The 16,402-nt window shown below is 40.3% G+C and overlaps 1 protein-coding gene across 5 annotated transcripts in view; it reads right to left on the minus strand.

Annotated features, from left to right (window-relative positions):
- ap1b1 (adaptor related protein complex 1 subunit beta 1) overlaps positions 1–15,512 on the minus strand; it is a 29,006-nt gene extending 13,494 nt beyond the window's left edge. The window contains exons 1-20 of one of the 5 annotated variants that reach the window (XM_042218416.1): positions 15,376–15,512; positions 13,246–13,306; positions 11,134–11,239; positions 10,883–11,018; positions 10,364–10,609; positions 9,959–10,149; positions 9,633–9,854; positions 9,402–9,522; positions 9,204–9,299; positions 7,783–7,898; positions 6,700–6,865; positions 5,763–5,861; positions 4,866–5,125; positions 4,336–4,540; positions 3,634–3,654; positions 3,309–3,395; positions 2,716–2,745; positions 2,490–2,627; positions 2,255–2,400; positions 2,003–2,132 (exon numbers count right to left, since the gene is read on the minus strand). In XM_042218416.1, coding sequence (XP_042074350.1) covers positions 2,003–2,132; positions 2,255–2,400; positions 2,490–2,627; positions 2,716–2,745; positions 3,309–3,395; positions 3,634–3,654; positions 4,336–4,540; positions 4,866–5,125; positions 5,763–5,861; positions 6,700–6,865; positions 7,783–7,898; positions 9,204–9,299; positions 9,402–9,522; positions 9,633–9,854; positions 9,959–10,149; positions 10,364–10,609; positions 10,883–11,018; positions 11,134–11,239; positions 13,246–13,282 — 2,553 coding nt within the window. In that variant the 5' untranslated portion in view covers positions 13,283–13,306; positions 15,376–15,512. Of the gene's footprint in view, positions 1–2,002; positions 2,133–2,254; positions 2,401–2,489; positions 2,628–2,715; positions 2,746–3,308; positions 3,396–3,633; positions 3,655–4,335; positions 4,541–4,865; positions 5,126–5,762; positions 5,862–6,699; positions 6,866–7,782; positions 7,899–9,203; positions 9,300–9,401; positions 9,523–9,632; positions 9,855–9,958; positions 10,150–10,363; positions 10,610–10,882; positions 11,019–11,133; positions 11,240–13,245; positions 13,307–15,074; positions 15,294–15,375 lie in introns of those variants that run through there. The other 4 variants (XM_042218414.1, XM_042218415.1, XM_042218417.1 and 1 more) reach the window with 4 other exon arrangements.
- Positions 15,513–16,402: the final 890 nt, after the last annotated feature.

Raw genomic sequence — 16,402 nt, forward strand, 5'->3', positions numbered from 1 at the left:
ATTTCTCACTATCACAATGCTACAAGCCTGGAAACTTGAAAAGGAGCTATTTTTATAGCAACCAAGGAATATTTGCTAGTTTATGTACTTGATTCAACTTTTAATGAGCACATCACATCCACCTGAACATTTCCTAAAGCACCAAACTCCCACTACTGGCAGGTGGACATAGAAATACAGGGAAAAAAAAAACAACTTTTGGACTCCACTTTATAACATCATTACTAAAAGTCGTGTTCATAACTGGCCCCTCACCTTATCACCAAAGATCTAAATATAATCAAATTAACAGTCTACAAACCGCCTTGAAATATGATTTACAACAAGATATAAATAAACATGAAAATGAGAAAGATCACAACAGAAGACAGTGTTAAAAATAAAATCTGAAAACTGTCCAAAGCAACAACCACATATAAAATTATAAAAAAAAAATGTGTTGGCCACAGGCTTTAAACAGACAATTCATAGTCTATGCAAGGAAAAACTACAGGACACAGAAACACTCTAGCGACTTGTGGTTGAAAGCGAGCACACGAAGTAACAAGCGTCAGCCAGTGATACTGATCGGGCTGTTGAACAAAGAGGTGCTGAAAGAAGAACAGCGAGTTCAAACAGAGCATGGCAGAAGAATGGCTCATGAATTATTCATTACAGGGCATCTTATTCCTGAGTGCAACACAGGACAGCACACAAAAAAAAAAAAAAAAAAAAAGACCACAAAGCTCCATTCTGAACATTTGTGATCTAGCGGTCTATTAAAAAGGGTTAGATGCCCAAGATGAGGGGGTCTGACATCTACTGTAGAGAAATGAAATAAAGAAAAAACAAACTTCCAGTCTAATAGTATCTGACACATTATTACATTACACGGCCTTCAAGTTAATCTACTGGCAGCACAATAGTTTCCAGCTCTGTAAAGTCCCCTTTTATGGACAAAAAGACGCAGGAGTAGCTTGCCATTTTTCAGGTAAAGTCTCCACTGCAGCATTATTATTATTTGGATGAGACTCAGTTAACTGCTGTGTCCAGATGTTGCCAGCGTACGAGTGTAAGAAACAAACTGCTTCGACACGTAAATAGTTAAAAGAGCACTCAGAATATTATGTGACACCTTCATCACAACAAAATACAACACATATCTCAGGAGATGTCAAACCCACAACAGTAACCATCAAAGCGGGGCCGTGAGGCAGCACCGCAGAAAGGTTAGCGAGGCTACTGAGGCCAGGAGAAACAAAAGAGCCATGTGCTGTGAGACCGCTAATGACCAATCCCACCTCCATCGCCCCCTAAGGCGCTCTTATCTTCCCTCTCCAGCTGCACACAGCACCCATCCACCATGCTGGCCAGTTAAAAGAGCCGCCCTAATCAAGAAACAGACAGGCTCTGCCGTTTTTTGGTTTTTTTTAACATTTTCAACAAATCATTATGGCTCTGAAGTCTGTTTTTGTGCTTTAATCACATTACAGTTTACAGTGTGGGAATTCAGCAGTATAGCTTGACTAATCAGTTAGAACATATGGTCATATCTTCGGGTCAGTGCCTCAAAAGACAATGTGAAGTCCACTGGATATATCAGGTTAAATGATTCATAAGTTAAAATTTTGTGAACTTTAATTTAGAATTTGACAGATTAAGCAGAGTAATGTTTCTGTTTAATTATGAAAAACCTTAAATAACCATGCCAAATCCATTTAAACTTACTGAATCTATGCAATGGGTGTCATAATAGAAAGTCAAATTTCAGGACGATAAAGTGTTGAAAATTCAAAAACAGTGGAAATATGTAACCACTTATTCCGATTTGTTCTCGACACCAGTCATGTGTTTGATAGCTTATGTTACTGCCACACTGTGACGCTGAAAAGTTCAGCCAAGTTTGGATTCATGGAAAACGAATACAGAAGCAAGGACAGAATAACACTGTCATTTCAAGCAAAACAAAAAGTAGCAATGCCATAAATAATTCAGGGGAAATGAACACAAGTGAAGGTTATACCTGCAAGTTGTTAAGAGGCTCCATCTTCATGACAGGTCCCACAGTATTGAGGGGAAGAGTCACTTCAATACTCTGGTTTGGGCTGAGAGGAGTTAGAACCTGCAGTGGACCAGCTGGAGCGAGACCAAAGCTTAAGCGAGACAAAGAAGAGAAAAAGGCAAACATGAGCATCCATTGCAGGGTTTGCTCAAGGTCTATAGTATCAAGCTTCAATCTTGTGAAAACCCTGTACGGATTATTAGCTGGTCTTACCTGTTTCTGTTAAACTGTATAGCAAAATCAGTCATGACACTCATAGCTTTATTGGTGAGGGTCATCTCCATTTGGATGACCCCAGAACGGCGGGCGAAAGTGCCTGATATCTCCAAGCCCTTGGCCTTCAAAGCTGGAAGCCAAACCTTAACAGAGACAAGATCATTTATTTTCTGAAGGATCTCTTCTGTTTTTTGTTTTTTTTTTTATCTTTCCCCAGCTTATATAAACTTACAGTTTTGGGGGCGCTGTAGGCTCCCATAGGCATACCAACTCCCCCTCCGAGATCAAACAGGTCATCCAGACCGCCGCTGACAGGGGCACTGAAAGAGGCTGGCATTGCAGCTGGGGGAGCACCAAAACCAGCCCCAATCTGTGGGTTACAAAGCAACATGTTCACATTCAATGTCACTTTGTACTAAGCAATCAAAGGCCAACAACAATTCGGAAAAATGACTTACAGCAGGACTTCCACCAAGGTCTCCTCCAAGCTGAGCAGAATGAAAAAGCACAGAAGTAATTGAAGTTATTTAGTGCAGTATTAAATTATTTTCTGACAAGTTTAAAGAGGTGGATTGAGGGGTGGGGGGTGGAAGTCTAAAATGTCTTTCAGTGAATGATGACAGCTATGGGGTTTATATCATTATATCAAGTAACAGCAAAAAGGAGATAAAAGAACAGTAAGACTCCTTTTATGTACTTCACTTTTTACCATCCACAAGTTCTGCCTACTGGTTGTTGAAATCCAAGAGCTTTTTGTTAAACTGCTGCTCAATAAATAGGTGTACTGTCATTGCGACTTCACACTGTGACAAAGCTAAACTACTGTGCACAGAAAGAAATTTGACCAAAAACACAGGTGTGAGTCATTAAAATCTCACCTACAGGGAGTGTGGGTGGGGGGTGGGGGGGGACTGACAGTGCAAAGTGCAAACAGACTAATATCACTGTGGGATGACTATTCAGAGGGGACACGGTGGCACAACAGGGGACAAGAGAAGGGTTCAAGACTGGTGCTGGCCTTTAGTGGTCCAGCACGGTCCCCTGGACCAACCTCAGTGGGGCTGTAATCTGGGGGCGATGGGGATTGATGTGGGAGCTGAGGTGACTGAGGAGTGTCCATCCGCAGGGGAATGGGCGGCTGATTGAAAGATGAGACACCACAGAGCCCAGAGATAAGAGATGGACTTAAGGATTTGACATCATGTTTACGACATATATCAGGACAATAAAGATGATAATGATGAATGAAGAGATTTAGGTACATTCTCAAAACAAAACAAAAAAACAACAACAACAACATAATAAAACTGTTTTTATATTCTATAATGGCCTGATATGGTTTATAAATGTTAAGCCCTCCCCTTCCACGTAGTTACCGGCTCAGACTCATCCCCCATCTGCAGGTGCAGCATTGAACAAAGGGAATAAATACAAGAGTCAAAAGAAAAAAGAAAAAAAAGGCACCAAAAGGTAGAAAAGGACACAATACAAGGATACAATAGCTGCAAGCAGTGATGAGGGGGAGGCCAAGCAGTCGCCATGGCAACTTGAGCTCATCATGTCAATTTTCCCCCCCTGTTATTAATGTGTTGTTCTATCAGTGGTCAGACAACTTTCAGATGACATGGAGAGTCCATACATCAAGTCTGGTGGCAATATATCAAACACTGAGATTTTGAAAAATCAGAATGTGCCTGAATCTGTCCCAATTGGAAAAAAATGGCCTGTAAAAATGTTGTGAAACTTCTTAAAATCCAGTATGTCAAAAGTAGCCATGAGCATCGATAAACTTGGCTTTATCAAAGTGATTCACTGTTTTTCGCATAAATGGATCTTCAGCTGCAACCCACTGGTTACAGTTGAGGCACAGCCATAAAACTTTGTGGAAAGAATCAGTCAACACTTCTCCATTTAGTGCACCAACATTCACTCCAATTGTTTACCAGAAGCGGCTTGTATGTATGTTACATGGCTGCTTGGCCCCCTGTTATCGTTACTGGGCATCTTTAATGTTAAACCTCTGGGTGAAATAAACAGCCTTTCAATTTCACTTAAATAATCATGTTCAGAAGACATACCAGGCTGTCAAGTCCTCCTCCAAGAAGGTCCATAGCACCCATTTGCATGCCACTAGAGGCTGGTGGTGGTGGTCCAGTGGTGGTGGGAGGTGTCAGGTCGAGATTGAGAAGATCTCCCAGCAGGTCTCCCTGGGATGGGATGACAGCTGGAGGGGCATCAGAAACTGCAGCAGCAGAAGCTGTGTCAGGGCTCTCACTCTCCCCACTGGTAAAAGCAAGGGGGGGGGGGAGAGAGAATGATGTTTAAGCCATATGCATTATGACAACTTTGGTTATTATGAAGCCCCTAATTTGTCATTAATTTCCTGATAAAACTCATTCGAGTTCATATGAATAATGGTAGATGGATGTAATGAATTACATCCGAAAAAAGGAACAAACAAAGAAATGCTCCACAGCTTGGCACTATATGCAAGTTATACTCAGCAGATTTTCTTGAAAGCAAAACACCATAGTTAAAAGGGCAGTTCCACTCAAGTAAACTAAGCCCTCTGCCTGCAGTGTCAAAATAATTAAAATCTATGACTCACGATTCAGTACTGCCAGGGAGTCTCTTGTGCTGAACTCCACGGCTGCCCTCAACAAAGGCACTGGGAGGCTTGTGGTAGACAGAGGCCAGAGTACCAATGTGGCAGATAAGTTCCTCCAGCAGTGTAGGCTCAATCAGATCTGTCTCCTCAGAGATCAGCGGCTTCTCAGCCAGAACCACCTCTTTGGCAGCCACAGGGTCTGTGGAGAGCAGACGCCAGTAGATGTAGCCTCGGTCTCTTAGATCTGGGTTATCAGAGTCCTGTGAAAAAGGGATGAGTCATAAGGAATGTCTTTATGTTGTATGTTTAATAAATACTTAATGTTCGACTCTGTCTTGGCCCAGAAGTTATACAAAGATATCAAAAACGGAGTTTGCCTTAGGGTAGTGGTAAGATTTGGATAATGTATGAGGCAATCTGACACTGTACTTTTTTCTCAGCATAGAAAAGCACAAAGTTCCCAGGGTTCTAAGAAAATCAAGTAAGCTTAAAAGTTACTTCAGTGAATAGCCAATATATTCATTCTTTGAAGTTGCAGGGCACATTGTCTCTACATTGCTGCTTTCTGCTAGCCTTTTACAAGAAAAAAAATGTTTGTGTGCATAAAAATTGGACTTAGGGGTGAAATTACCATTTTCTTTTTTGCATGTTTGCCAATAGTATACACAAGTACTGGAAAAATAAAAATAAATGAATAAATGTAAATCTGTGAGAGGATTATAAAAGGTCTGGATTTTGGAACAGAAATAGGAAGCCCCTTTTAATAACGTTTAAATGACACAACTAAAAGAAAAAAAGAAATAAGCAACAAAGTTCAAAAAGCAGACAATAAAGGATGCGCTGACAGGAAAAATAGCATGTATGACGTAGACTGCTTATTCCCCCGCCCCCCCTCACCTGTGTGGCTAGGCTTAGCACCTGCTGCACCAGCTCTTGGGTCTCCGTTGGCTTTTTCAGGAACAATTTGACGATTGCAGTCAGGAGCTGCAACTGCACCTAGAGGCCAGTGAGAACACCAAATGTGTTACAAATGCTCACGCACTGCTTTTAAAAGCAAGTGAATAAATGATCATTAAGATGTACCTTAACACTGTGCGACAGTTTAAGACACGCAGTGAGGTTTTAATATGTTTTACATAAATGACACACCTTTCTAGCAGTAAATAGTTTAAGACTATTTTACACATGCACTGCAGCCCCAAAATTTCTGTCACAGCACAAAAAACAAATTGTTTAATATCTGACTGGTTAGCTCAGACAATACAGTCCCTTGTGTTAGGTCTGCGTAATGTTCACAGAATACACAATGAGTAAGTGTGCTTAACGTGTCCTTTTTCCTTCATCAGTCAATAATAAAAATGGAATATATTTCCAAGGCAATAATATGGGAATCAATCAATTACTTAGGGAGAGTCTAACACCAAGCAAAGCTGTGTAATCCGACAGTGAGCTGTGGCAGAAAGATCTTCAGAGTAAAGGCTGGCGTTTCAACAAATACGCCCCTGAGCCACATATAAGAAGTGACACACTGAAATATTGTAAAGCCTTCTCATTAATCACGGTTAGTCACAAGAAATTTTGTTCCACTGTTTCTTTATTTTTTCTTATTTTAATCATTGAGCAAGCTCACTAAAAAGAAAAAAAAAGGTCTCTGGTACTTTCAAAATGGTTTATGCTTTCTCATCCTTTGCTACAGCTAACCAGTGGTTTTAATGATTTCCTGCTTGAAAGGACGCATCTGTTACTCCCAGCACTGATGGCAAATTATTACTGCAGCTTCCATTAAATATTGACTTTTTCAAATAACAACCTCCCCACACCCCCCTAAATATACCTGAGTGCTTTCATCGTGGAAACCCTCCAAAAAGCTCTCCAGCAGCTCATCAGCATTGTCGATGCGCTCAGCGTACTCTCCTACAATCCAGATCATGGCGGCACGCGCCTCCGGCTCATCCAGAGAGTCCAGATTTTCACACAGAGTGGCAATCACACTCTCATACCTGCAAACAGTGACACAAAGCATCAGTGCATCAGATTCAGAGACACTTAAACGCAAGACTGACAAAATGCAAATTGCAGTTATTTTCTTAGAACAGCATTCATCTGTTTGTTGCCGAGATTGACCAAAATAACTATAATAAAATCTGATCAAACAACCACATGTCTGGCTTGTAATACGTGGTAGCAAATAACTGCCTACTTTCATATCCAGCAGACATCGAACAACATTAACACTGCTTTGGAGTCGTGTTTTCTGGCACCCTGACAAATGTAAATGTATTATTCACTCTCCTTTTAGCTCTGGTTTGGTTTTCTTGTCTTTCGCAGGCAACATGCCAAACTATGAAGTTTTCTGCAGTGGTTGGTGAATTTCTGATCTGCATAAAATGCTTGATAATAATTTAGCCCATTTACATATTGCTTTCATTAAAAAAAAAATGCTACAGCACAAATGCCTAATTAATAGAAAATCCAAAGATTGTCCTGGGCAGTGACTCGTGTCGCTCAACGCACAAGGCATGCTGATCTGGAAACATTGCAAAGCTGCTCCCTTAGAGGCTCACAGCCTTGCAGCTGTGTAGGCACTCCCCTGAATCCACAGCCAAAGTTGGACTCCAGACAAACCAACATACCCTTTGAGCCAGGTACAATCAAGTACAATCAAGTACCGTCAACTACAAGCAGGTTTTTAGAGGGAAACACTTTGTCTTTATGATCAAAAGGTTTTCATTGCTTATTTAAAGATCAAGAGGAAATGAATGATGAGGTGACTACATGTGCATAACAGCATATGTAAATAAGGGTTATAAGTCTTTGTCATACATTTGATAAATGTGAGGATTATTCATATAAACACAGAGAGAGTTTTAAGCAAAGTGGAAAATATGAAAACAAACATGTCCAAGAAGAAACCTACTTGTTAGGGTACTTGCGGAAGATGTCCTTGATGACCACAATGGCCTCTTGCACCACATAGTTGACCTTAGTCTGGATGAGGTCTAGCAGTGTGCTGACACAGCGCTCGGCTGATTGCTAACAAACAGAGAGAGGGAAAGAAAAAAATGACTGGTGTGCAGATTAAGTAGTTCAGTAAGTGTTCTTGTTAAAAAAAATAAAATAAAAAAATAAAAAATTGTACTTGATTTTAATGTGGATGAGATTCTCTTGAAGGACATCTCCTTGAGCCTTGACACATCGCTTTCTACAGTCCTGCTACTTTTGTATTACTCCCTGAAAGTCTCACTCTAAACTTTTAGCATGCTGGATCTCATCCACTGTGTCTAAACAGTACATTTTTTAAAAGAAGATTTTATTTCGGGTTAGGGTTAGTGGGTGGTCACTGTGTTGGTGGGTGCACAATTGCATGAGTAATGCTATGTACCACAGCTCAGCTCGGGTCTGCTGAAAATTGTCCCTCAGACACCTCAGGTCATTTTAGCAGAACTTTGCATTGACAGTTGGATCCCAGGAGACAAATTCATGGTGTACAACTCTATGAATGTTAATATGCTGGCATGCTACTCTGGACTTGATGCACTGCCTTCAGGCTGTGACAGCGTGGGGCTCTTCTACTGAAAACTGCTCTTCGGTCTCTGGGTCACAGCCAGATTCCCAGCTCTCATCACCAGTGATGATCCTTGACATGAAGGTTGAGTCAGTTTGACACAGGATTTGATGTTTGCTCTCTGTGCGAGGTGCTAACAGAACCGAGTTGACAGCCGTGGAATCAGCAATGGAGTAGAAAGGGTTAGAATAGAGGAAAGAGGAGAGCAGGAGAATACAGAGTGTGGGGTCTATGGTGAAATTGCAGCCTGCAAGTGGTTAAAGCAGGACTTCCTCCAAGTCATACTAGCACAGCATGAAGCAGCAGAGCGGTTCATCAACACTTGCTTTTTGTTTGTTTTGGGTTTCTTTTTTTTTAACCGTCATGAATATTTCCTGATGCACCGTGCTAGATAACATCTGTGTAGTGCGCAGAAAATGATTTCATTGGTTTTACTGAAGATTAATTTCACTTCACTATGAAACCACATTTTAAATGTCAACGGTAACAGGTTCTATTGAATCCTGTGCTGGATACTCATACTTCCCCAAAATGGAAATATTAATAAGCTGTAGTTCAACTTGTCTGAGGAACTAACACATAACAATGCCATGATGACAGCACCACCTTGTGTTTGAAACTCCATCTTACTGGTTGGTGGCAAGTAGATTAACTATTTACAGCACTGTGATCTTCAACTACCAGCGAAGTGAACACACAAACCTCGGCATTCACTATGTAGCTAACACAAATATTTAACCAATGAAGCGTCTGATGACATCACCTTCGCTTACCTCAACTTTGATGGCACAGCGGCCAATGGCTCTGACCGCTTTACGCACAAAGTCCACATCCACCTCAGTGGCATATTCCTTCAACTCTGCCAGCACCTACAGCAGGACAGATGTGTGTCACTCACTGGATTCTATTAAATAGATTTATTCTTGGGAGCATCCTTAGATAATGTTGCATTATAGATGTGGGTTTCTTACCTGAGCAATATTGGCTTGAGATGCTAGACGAATCATAATGTCCAGCTTCTCCAGTTTGACGTAGATGGGGTCATTGTACTTGACAAAGAAAACCTTCATTTCGTGCTTCAGGATCTCTGGGCTGCAATGACACATTAAACATTGCTTGTTTACAAAGTAAAAAAAAGGAGTCTAACTGAAATATCACAGTTTATTAAAGACGTGGCAAAGAGACCCTCTCCTCAGGCTTACCGTCTCTGGACAATGAGATTGATGTTTCTCAGCGCCACATACTGCAACTCAGGCTCAGCAGAGAGGAGTGTAACCAGTGGAGGAGCGAGCTTCTTCAGTAAAGTGCCATAATAGTCCAAGTCTTTGGGCAGCATCTCCATGAACTTCATTAAAACTTTAACCGCTGACAACACCACTGCAGAGTTGGCATGCGAGAGCCGTGGGGTCACACGCTCACAGATGCTAGCAGGTGTTATTAATGTTGGAAAAGGAAGAGCAGAAAATTAAAACTAATCCACAGTGAATAGAACTTAATGACAAGCACAAGGACTAAGCCGTCTCCTTACCTTTGGGACTCCCGGTCATCACGAGGTGTGTAATTGGCCAGACAGTCAAGAATGAATATCTGTCCCCACTCTGTGCACTCATTAAGAGCTGTCAGCAACTTGTTTATGGTCTGAGGGTTCAGGTCCATTAGATTACTATTGGGATGAGACTCAGCAATCTCAGACAGCGCTGCTACTGCATTTGCGACAACCTACAAATGAAGACAAAAGCCACAGATAAATGCTAACAGGAAGAAAACCATGCCCACTTACAAAAGAGATCACTGACATCATGTTCAACATCTGCACGCCAACAATGGGCTTATCAGTGAACGATAGAGCTATGGCTTGTAGGCAGCTCTGTCACATGCAAGAAACATGGCTGGCTCAACAGCCAGCTAAAAAGGCTTCGTTAAAAAGTCGTACCATAGGGTTGGAGTCAGAGATGAGATCTTTAAGGGTGTCCAGGAAGCCCTGATCCTCCACCAACTGGGCATTGATATCATGAAGCTTTGCTACACAAACAGCAGCCGTCTTCCTCACATATGGGTCTTCATCCTTCAGACATTTTCTCAAAGGCTCACAGAGGTACTCTGTGATCTTGTCCACACGGATGCAGCCCATGGTACGAACAGCAAGAGCCCGGATGAGAGGGTTGGGGTCTTCACAGTCCTAATGGGTGATTTAATGAGGTCAGAAGTTCTGTTGCAAATATTTTATTAATTTCTAAAGAATCCTGCAATACACAAGCATTTTTTTAATTTGATTCAACTCTTGTTTGTATCAAAATCCTTGACCATGTAAAATGGTCCACAATATTTCTGTCCCAAAATTCAATTAATTAATTTAAAAAACAAAAAAACAAAAAACAGGAGTCGAAGATCACCTAAAAAGCTGATCATTTCTTACAGCATCTACATATTTATGACAAACTGAGCTTTAGTCCTTCACAAAGGTGTTAACAGCCATGATCGCCATGTCTGGCTGGCTTTTTGCGTAGTTCATCAAGTAGAGGTAGACCAGCTTCTTCAGTTCCAGGTTATCTGTCTGCATGCAGTTCACAACATCTGGGAACAGAGCACTGAAGGAGAGACGAGCTGTTATACAACTTATGACTCACAGTGAGAGCTCATGTATGCAGTTCTACTCTACATTTGTAGACATGATTTTCACTGATATTTTCCCCTCTAACTCACCTGACATCCTTGCCCACCGTCATGGATGCAATGACCTTCTTTACAGCCTCCTTCTTCTTCTCTTTCTTATCACTATTGAGCTCTGCTTTGAGCTCAAAGATCTCCCCTGTACACAAGAGACAGAGATAGGATTAAAAACATGAAATGGTATAAATGTCCATGGCTAGAAAAAAAATGCTGGGCGAGTTGATTGGTCAACACCAGTCCTGTTTGGGTCAGTGACCTATGAAGCAAACTGGCTGAAAAGCACTTCCATTTTACTCCACTAAATTTATTTTAAAGCTTCAAGCACACCCTTCTTCTGATATGTGTAGATGTATAATAGAAAATATAAACTATTATTAAATGAACTACAGTATTTAGCAATAATTAAATTGTTCTTTTTGCGAATGTGTGATTGATAGGCCTGGGAGCCCAGTGGGGGGAGGGGCATCTTTTAGAAACATCTTAATTAGAAACATCTTATTGCGTAATCCAACTGGTACACAAATAGGATGAAAGTGCTTTGCCAACATTAAAATGTGCAAACTAGACAGTGGACACACTGGCTGACATTTTACAATTCTCTGTCAGAAAGCTGACTGGCTGTCAGCTGTAAGCATAATGAACGCGGTGCAAGAGCTTTTTCTCCCACAGACAGAACAATGGAGTGGGTTGTAGAATAAACACCTAGACCTGTAGTTTTCATCTAAATACTTCTGGGAGGTTGCTATTTCCTTAACAATTATTTCCTTGAATTATCTAAAACCATAATTAGTTTAAAATGTAATCTTTTCATTGGAGAGTGAATGAGTTCATCAGCAAATGTTTACAGAAGCACTTATGTTGCTGCTGTAAACCTTTCAGCAGTTTAGCGAAACCAATTCATACAGTTGCCCTACAATTAGCATTGCACTGTAATCACATTACTATACTAAACTCAACAGCCACATTACAGTTACAATAATGTCATTATCTGCACAATGGGCGCACAAAGATATCAAACATGTCTTTTTCATCCTGCACATCTGTGCTACATTGAGCTTATTTCAGACATGTGCAGAGATGAGGAAACGCAGGACTTTGTGTAAACACAAAGCTAGTAAAGAACAGTGTTATTAAAGCAGAGTGTATACAGTGTCTGTCAAATATAAACACAAAAGGAGTGTGTTTGCCTATTTGTGGTGAATTGTACACAGAATTTTTTATTTTTTTTAATTTGAGAATCACGTTTAATTTAGTTTTTATTGCAGTCTAACTCAGCTGCCTAATTAGGGTACAAACTACACACTGCAAGCAAACTGCAAATTATAAGCTTAAATTTGAATCGGCAGACTTCAGTGTTTCCCAGGCAAATTAATACTCAAAGTCTCTTTTGCATGTGAGCTCCACACTGCACAACACAGCATCAGGCAGCTCCAACGGGGGGAAGATTTTGAAGGAAACTTGTTCTTATGTCTCAGGTAATCCTTAAAAACCAAGGAGTCTGGTACACTATCATTTACTAGCATCTGTTTATATTTCTTAAGCCCTGTGTGAGAGAACAAAGAGGGCTTCTAGGCTTTCCCAGAGCAACATTGTGTGAGGGGAGCTGCTGAAATACAAGGAGGCCTAGCAGTTATCTCACTGAGAGCTAATTCTCACTACGTCTTATCTGATATACAAAAGCCAAAGCTCTTGTTCTTGGGAACAACTTTGATACAAAGCCGTGAGATGACATCTTTAGGTACATTTTCTGTTTTGTTTTGTTTGTTTTTTCCTTACTTAAATCTACCTTATAGTTCGGTAACATTCCTAGTTATACCACAGTATGCTTGCTCTTGAAACAAGTAAATGTGCTTGGTTTCATAGACTTGAAGTTAGTAAATACATGCCAAATCGTTTTACTGGGAATCTACAGAACTTTTTTTTTTTTATCAGCGAGAAAAAAAACATCTATTAAGTACTTTAACAACCTGGGAAAAGGTTAGGTCCCCTTTGGTAAAAATAATAATTTGGCACAACCCAGCTCACAATGACAATAAATCCCAAAGCACTCGCGTAAATATAATGTGTAGGTACCAACAACAATAATTATAATCTTGCACTAAGGAGTTTACCATGTTAAATCTTCTAAAGAACAAAGTTTCAAACCTTTCTTGGTAGTGGTGAAGTACTTGGAGTCCGTCATCTTGGATCCAAATTGTCGATTCTCCTGCAAACGAATGACAGGATGAGAAAGATGATAGCGAAATCTTTTCCTGACTGGAAACTTGGAGCATCACGAGAACAACAGGAAATACTAGAAATGCAAGCACAGGGAAATAAAAGGAATTCCTGTCTTCTCCTGAATAAATGGTAGGGATCTATCGGAAATCAAAACAATGGATTCTGTTAAGAAATCAGACACTAATATCTTCTCTTTACAAAAAAAAATAAAAAAATCATCTTGGTCAGCATGTATGGGGCCAACAATAACTCTTGTCAGCCAACATTAAATGTTTTCTTCTGGGTATCATTAGCTATACTTCCTCATCCCGTTGCCCTCGAGGCACCATTTCATTTTATTTTTACTTTTCTTTTAAGTTTAAGGTACAAAGATGCCTGCTTGACACATTTCAGAAAAAAATTGTAAAATATTAAAATACTATTGGAAAAATAAAGCCTGTGTTTTTACATGAAATTTTAACATTTTTGGCTTATGGACAGCTGGTCGTTTTTAGGAGGTCTCCACAACAGATCATCTGCCTCCATCTCACCCAATCCCTAGTATCCTCCTGTCACACACTCCATCCATAAATCTCGTCTATAGTCTCCGTCTGTTCATCCTGCCTGGAAGCTTCATATTCAACATCCTTTTCCCAATGCATCCACAACACCTCAGCCTTCTTTCTAACTTTGACTCCAAGCTGCTCGACCTGAGCTGTCCATCTGATGTACTCTTTACTAATCTTATCCATCCTGGTCAATCTAAATGAAAAGACACGTTTAATTCTGCCACCTTTAGCTTGGCCTCCTGTCTGTTTGTCAATCCCACCATACATTCTTTCTGTTGTATTCTGTCACTAATCAGCCCTGACATCTCAACTACACCCATTCCACCCTGCCTGCACCATCCCCTTCACCTTTCTTAAGCACTGGCCAATGTTTAGGTTGGCATCAGGTATTTAAACTCAACCACCTACAACTAGTAGCTTAACTGGACAGCAGTTTATGTTTAACATATATATGGCTTGTTCATACTAACATGTGGAATTTGTCTCTTTAAAGTCTTTCTGATATGGAAATAAGTTAGTGTTTCCTTGACTATGCACTGAATATCTATTATTACTGTGTTACAAATATGTAAAAACACTGCTGCAGTGAATAAACAAACCCATAATGATTTCATTAATCCCACTTATATTCAGTTCAGTCAAATGGTAGAACACAGAAAGAGAAAATTCCTTCACAATATTCCGCAAAATAACCCTTTAGGCTCTTCAACACACGTCTACATTTATGAATGAATCCTGTTAGACTGACATGTTAACTTGTTATTAATGGTACTGAAAAACACATTAACTAGAGCACCGGGTTTCAGGTACCAGTCGACATCCGACAAGTCGCTAACTAGCCATAAGTTAACCAAAACCGAGCCCAACTGTCGACGTAGTTAGCAATACGTTAGCCGATTACGATCCGTTTGTACGATAAAGCACACTGCTACCGCCCTAAATTGACACCGAAACTCTCGTGTACTCTTACGTAGCTTCTGATCTTACAACATAAGTATTTAACAAAAGCTGTCCTTACACCGCTAGATAAAACACAAAGTTGAGAAAATGTTCTCTACTTGGCTAGCATTAGGCTAGAACAGCATTAGCATAGCTGGCTCGAGTCTGTACGAAAGAAGGCACACGTAGTTGAGTAGTTAACCCAAAATGAGCTACATTGAAGCCGATATTTGCGCATTTGAAAGTGCATTTCAATCCACTACTCACGCATAACTGATTTGCCCACTCCTGCATGTTTGCAGCAGTTAGAGTGGATGAATGAAGCTAATGCTAAAGGATAGCAGCCTGGTGCAGTGTGCCTGTCAGTGTCAGCTAGCGCCTGACCACTTCTCTGGCTAGCAAAGCTGAGACATGACCTTCTAAGTAGGGACTTAAGGAAGCCTTTGCCGGGATAGTTAAGCTCTTAATCTGTCGGGGTAATTAAGACCTTACTCAACGAATTAGCGTACCTTCTGGCGTTAAAATTAAACTCGCCATACAGTGAATTCAGCAAGCACAAATATCTTACCGTGACAAGCGTAGCAGTTACTGTGATGGCCTTCGTCCCCTCCTACTTGATTTACTTCCGTCTTTTAACAAAATAACAACAGGCAGGCAACGTCAGCTCTCATTCATACAGGGCTGGTCATAATGAGACAAAGAAATTCAGGAACTCTGTCAACGCTGTGCGCTTTTCTTTTTAGCTCCAATCCGGCTACTTAAATCTACATACAGAGTAGTTTTTTGGGAAGTTGAGAAAAACACTACCTAAATACAATAAATAAAATCTATGGCCTAAACCTTTCGACTGATAATATTATGCCAGTGTTTTGTGTATCAGTTTATACTGTATTGAGATAGCAAGTGTTTATGTGCATAAATAAGGCGTTAAATGAGGATCACCAAATACTAATTTCTACAAAAAGATAGCACTTTGGTCCACCGTTGCATGACAGCAAAAAGGTCCTGCTGTCCAGTCATCTCTGAATGGTCTACATTCTCTCCCTGGGTACCATATTCTAAAGACATGTCAAGTTAACTGGTGATTTTAAATTCTTGGTGTGAATGGTTATCTGTGCCTCTTGCCCTATGACAGCTGGGATGGGCTCTAGCTCCTAAGGCTCTAGTTTCCAGACTGACTAAACACTGGAAGGTTTAAAACAAAAGTTTAAAACAAAAATGTCAACAGTTTACAATATTTTTGAACTTATAATTATAAAAGACTATGTAGGGATTAGCTGAATTATTTTATCCAAATAAATAGTAATAAAAATTGAACATTTCAAGCACATTGTGAGGAGAAACAACTGCAGCATTTTAACTCCATTTTGAACGTCACGAAGCAAAATCTGCAGGACGCATTGCCATATTTAGTCGTGTCTTACTTATGCAACAAATTATTTATTATGTATAAAAATATAGTGAGTAACACTGTGCATGAAGAATAACAGAAGCACTTCTTTGCTTTTCTCTGACATGCACTGTAGCACAGAGAATCCAGTTACTGCTGTGCCAAAAGCTACACATGAAAAAATGGCCAGAGCATCATCATAAAC

Source organism: Haplochromis burtoni, unplaced genomic scaffold, assembly GCF_018398535.1.
Source record: "Haplochromis burtoni strain Fernald_Lab_line unplaced genomic scaffold, NCSU_Asbu1 Contig_18, whole genome shotgun sequence".
NCBI classification, from domain to species: domain Eukaryota; kingdom Metazoa; phylum Chordata; class Actinopteri; order Cichliformes; family Cichlidae; genus Haplochromis; species Haplochromis burtoni.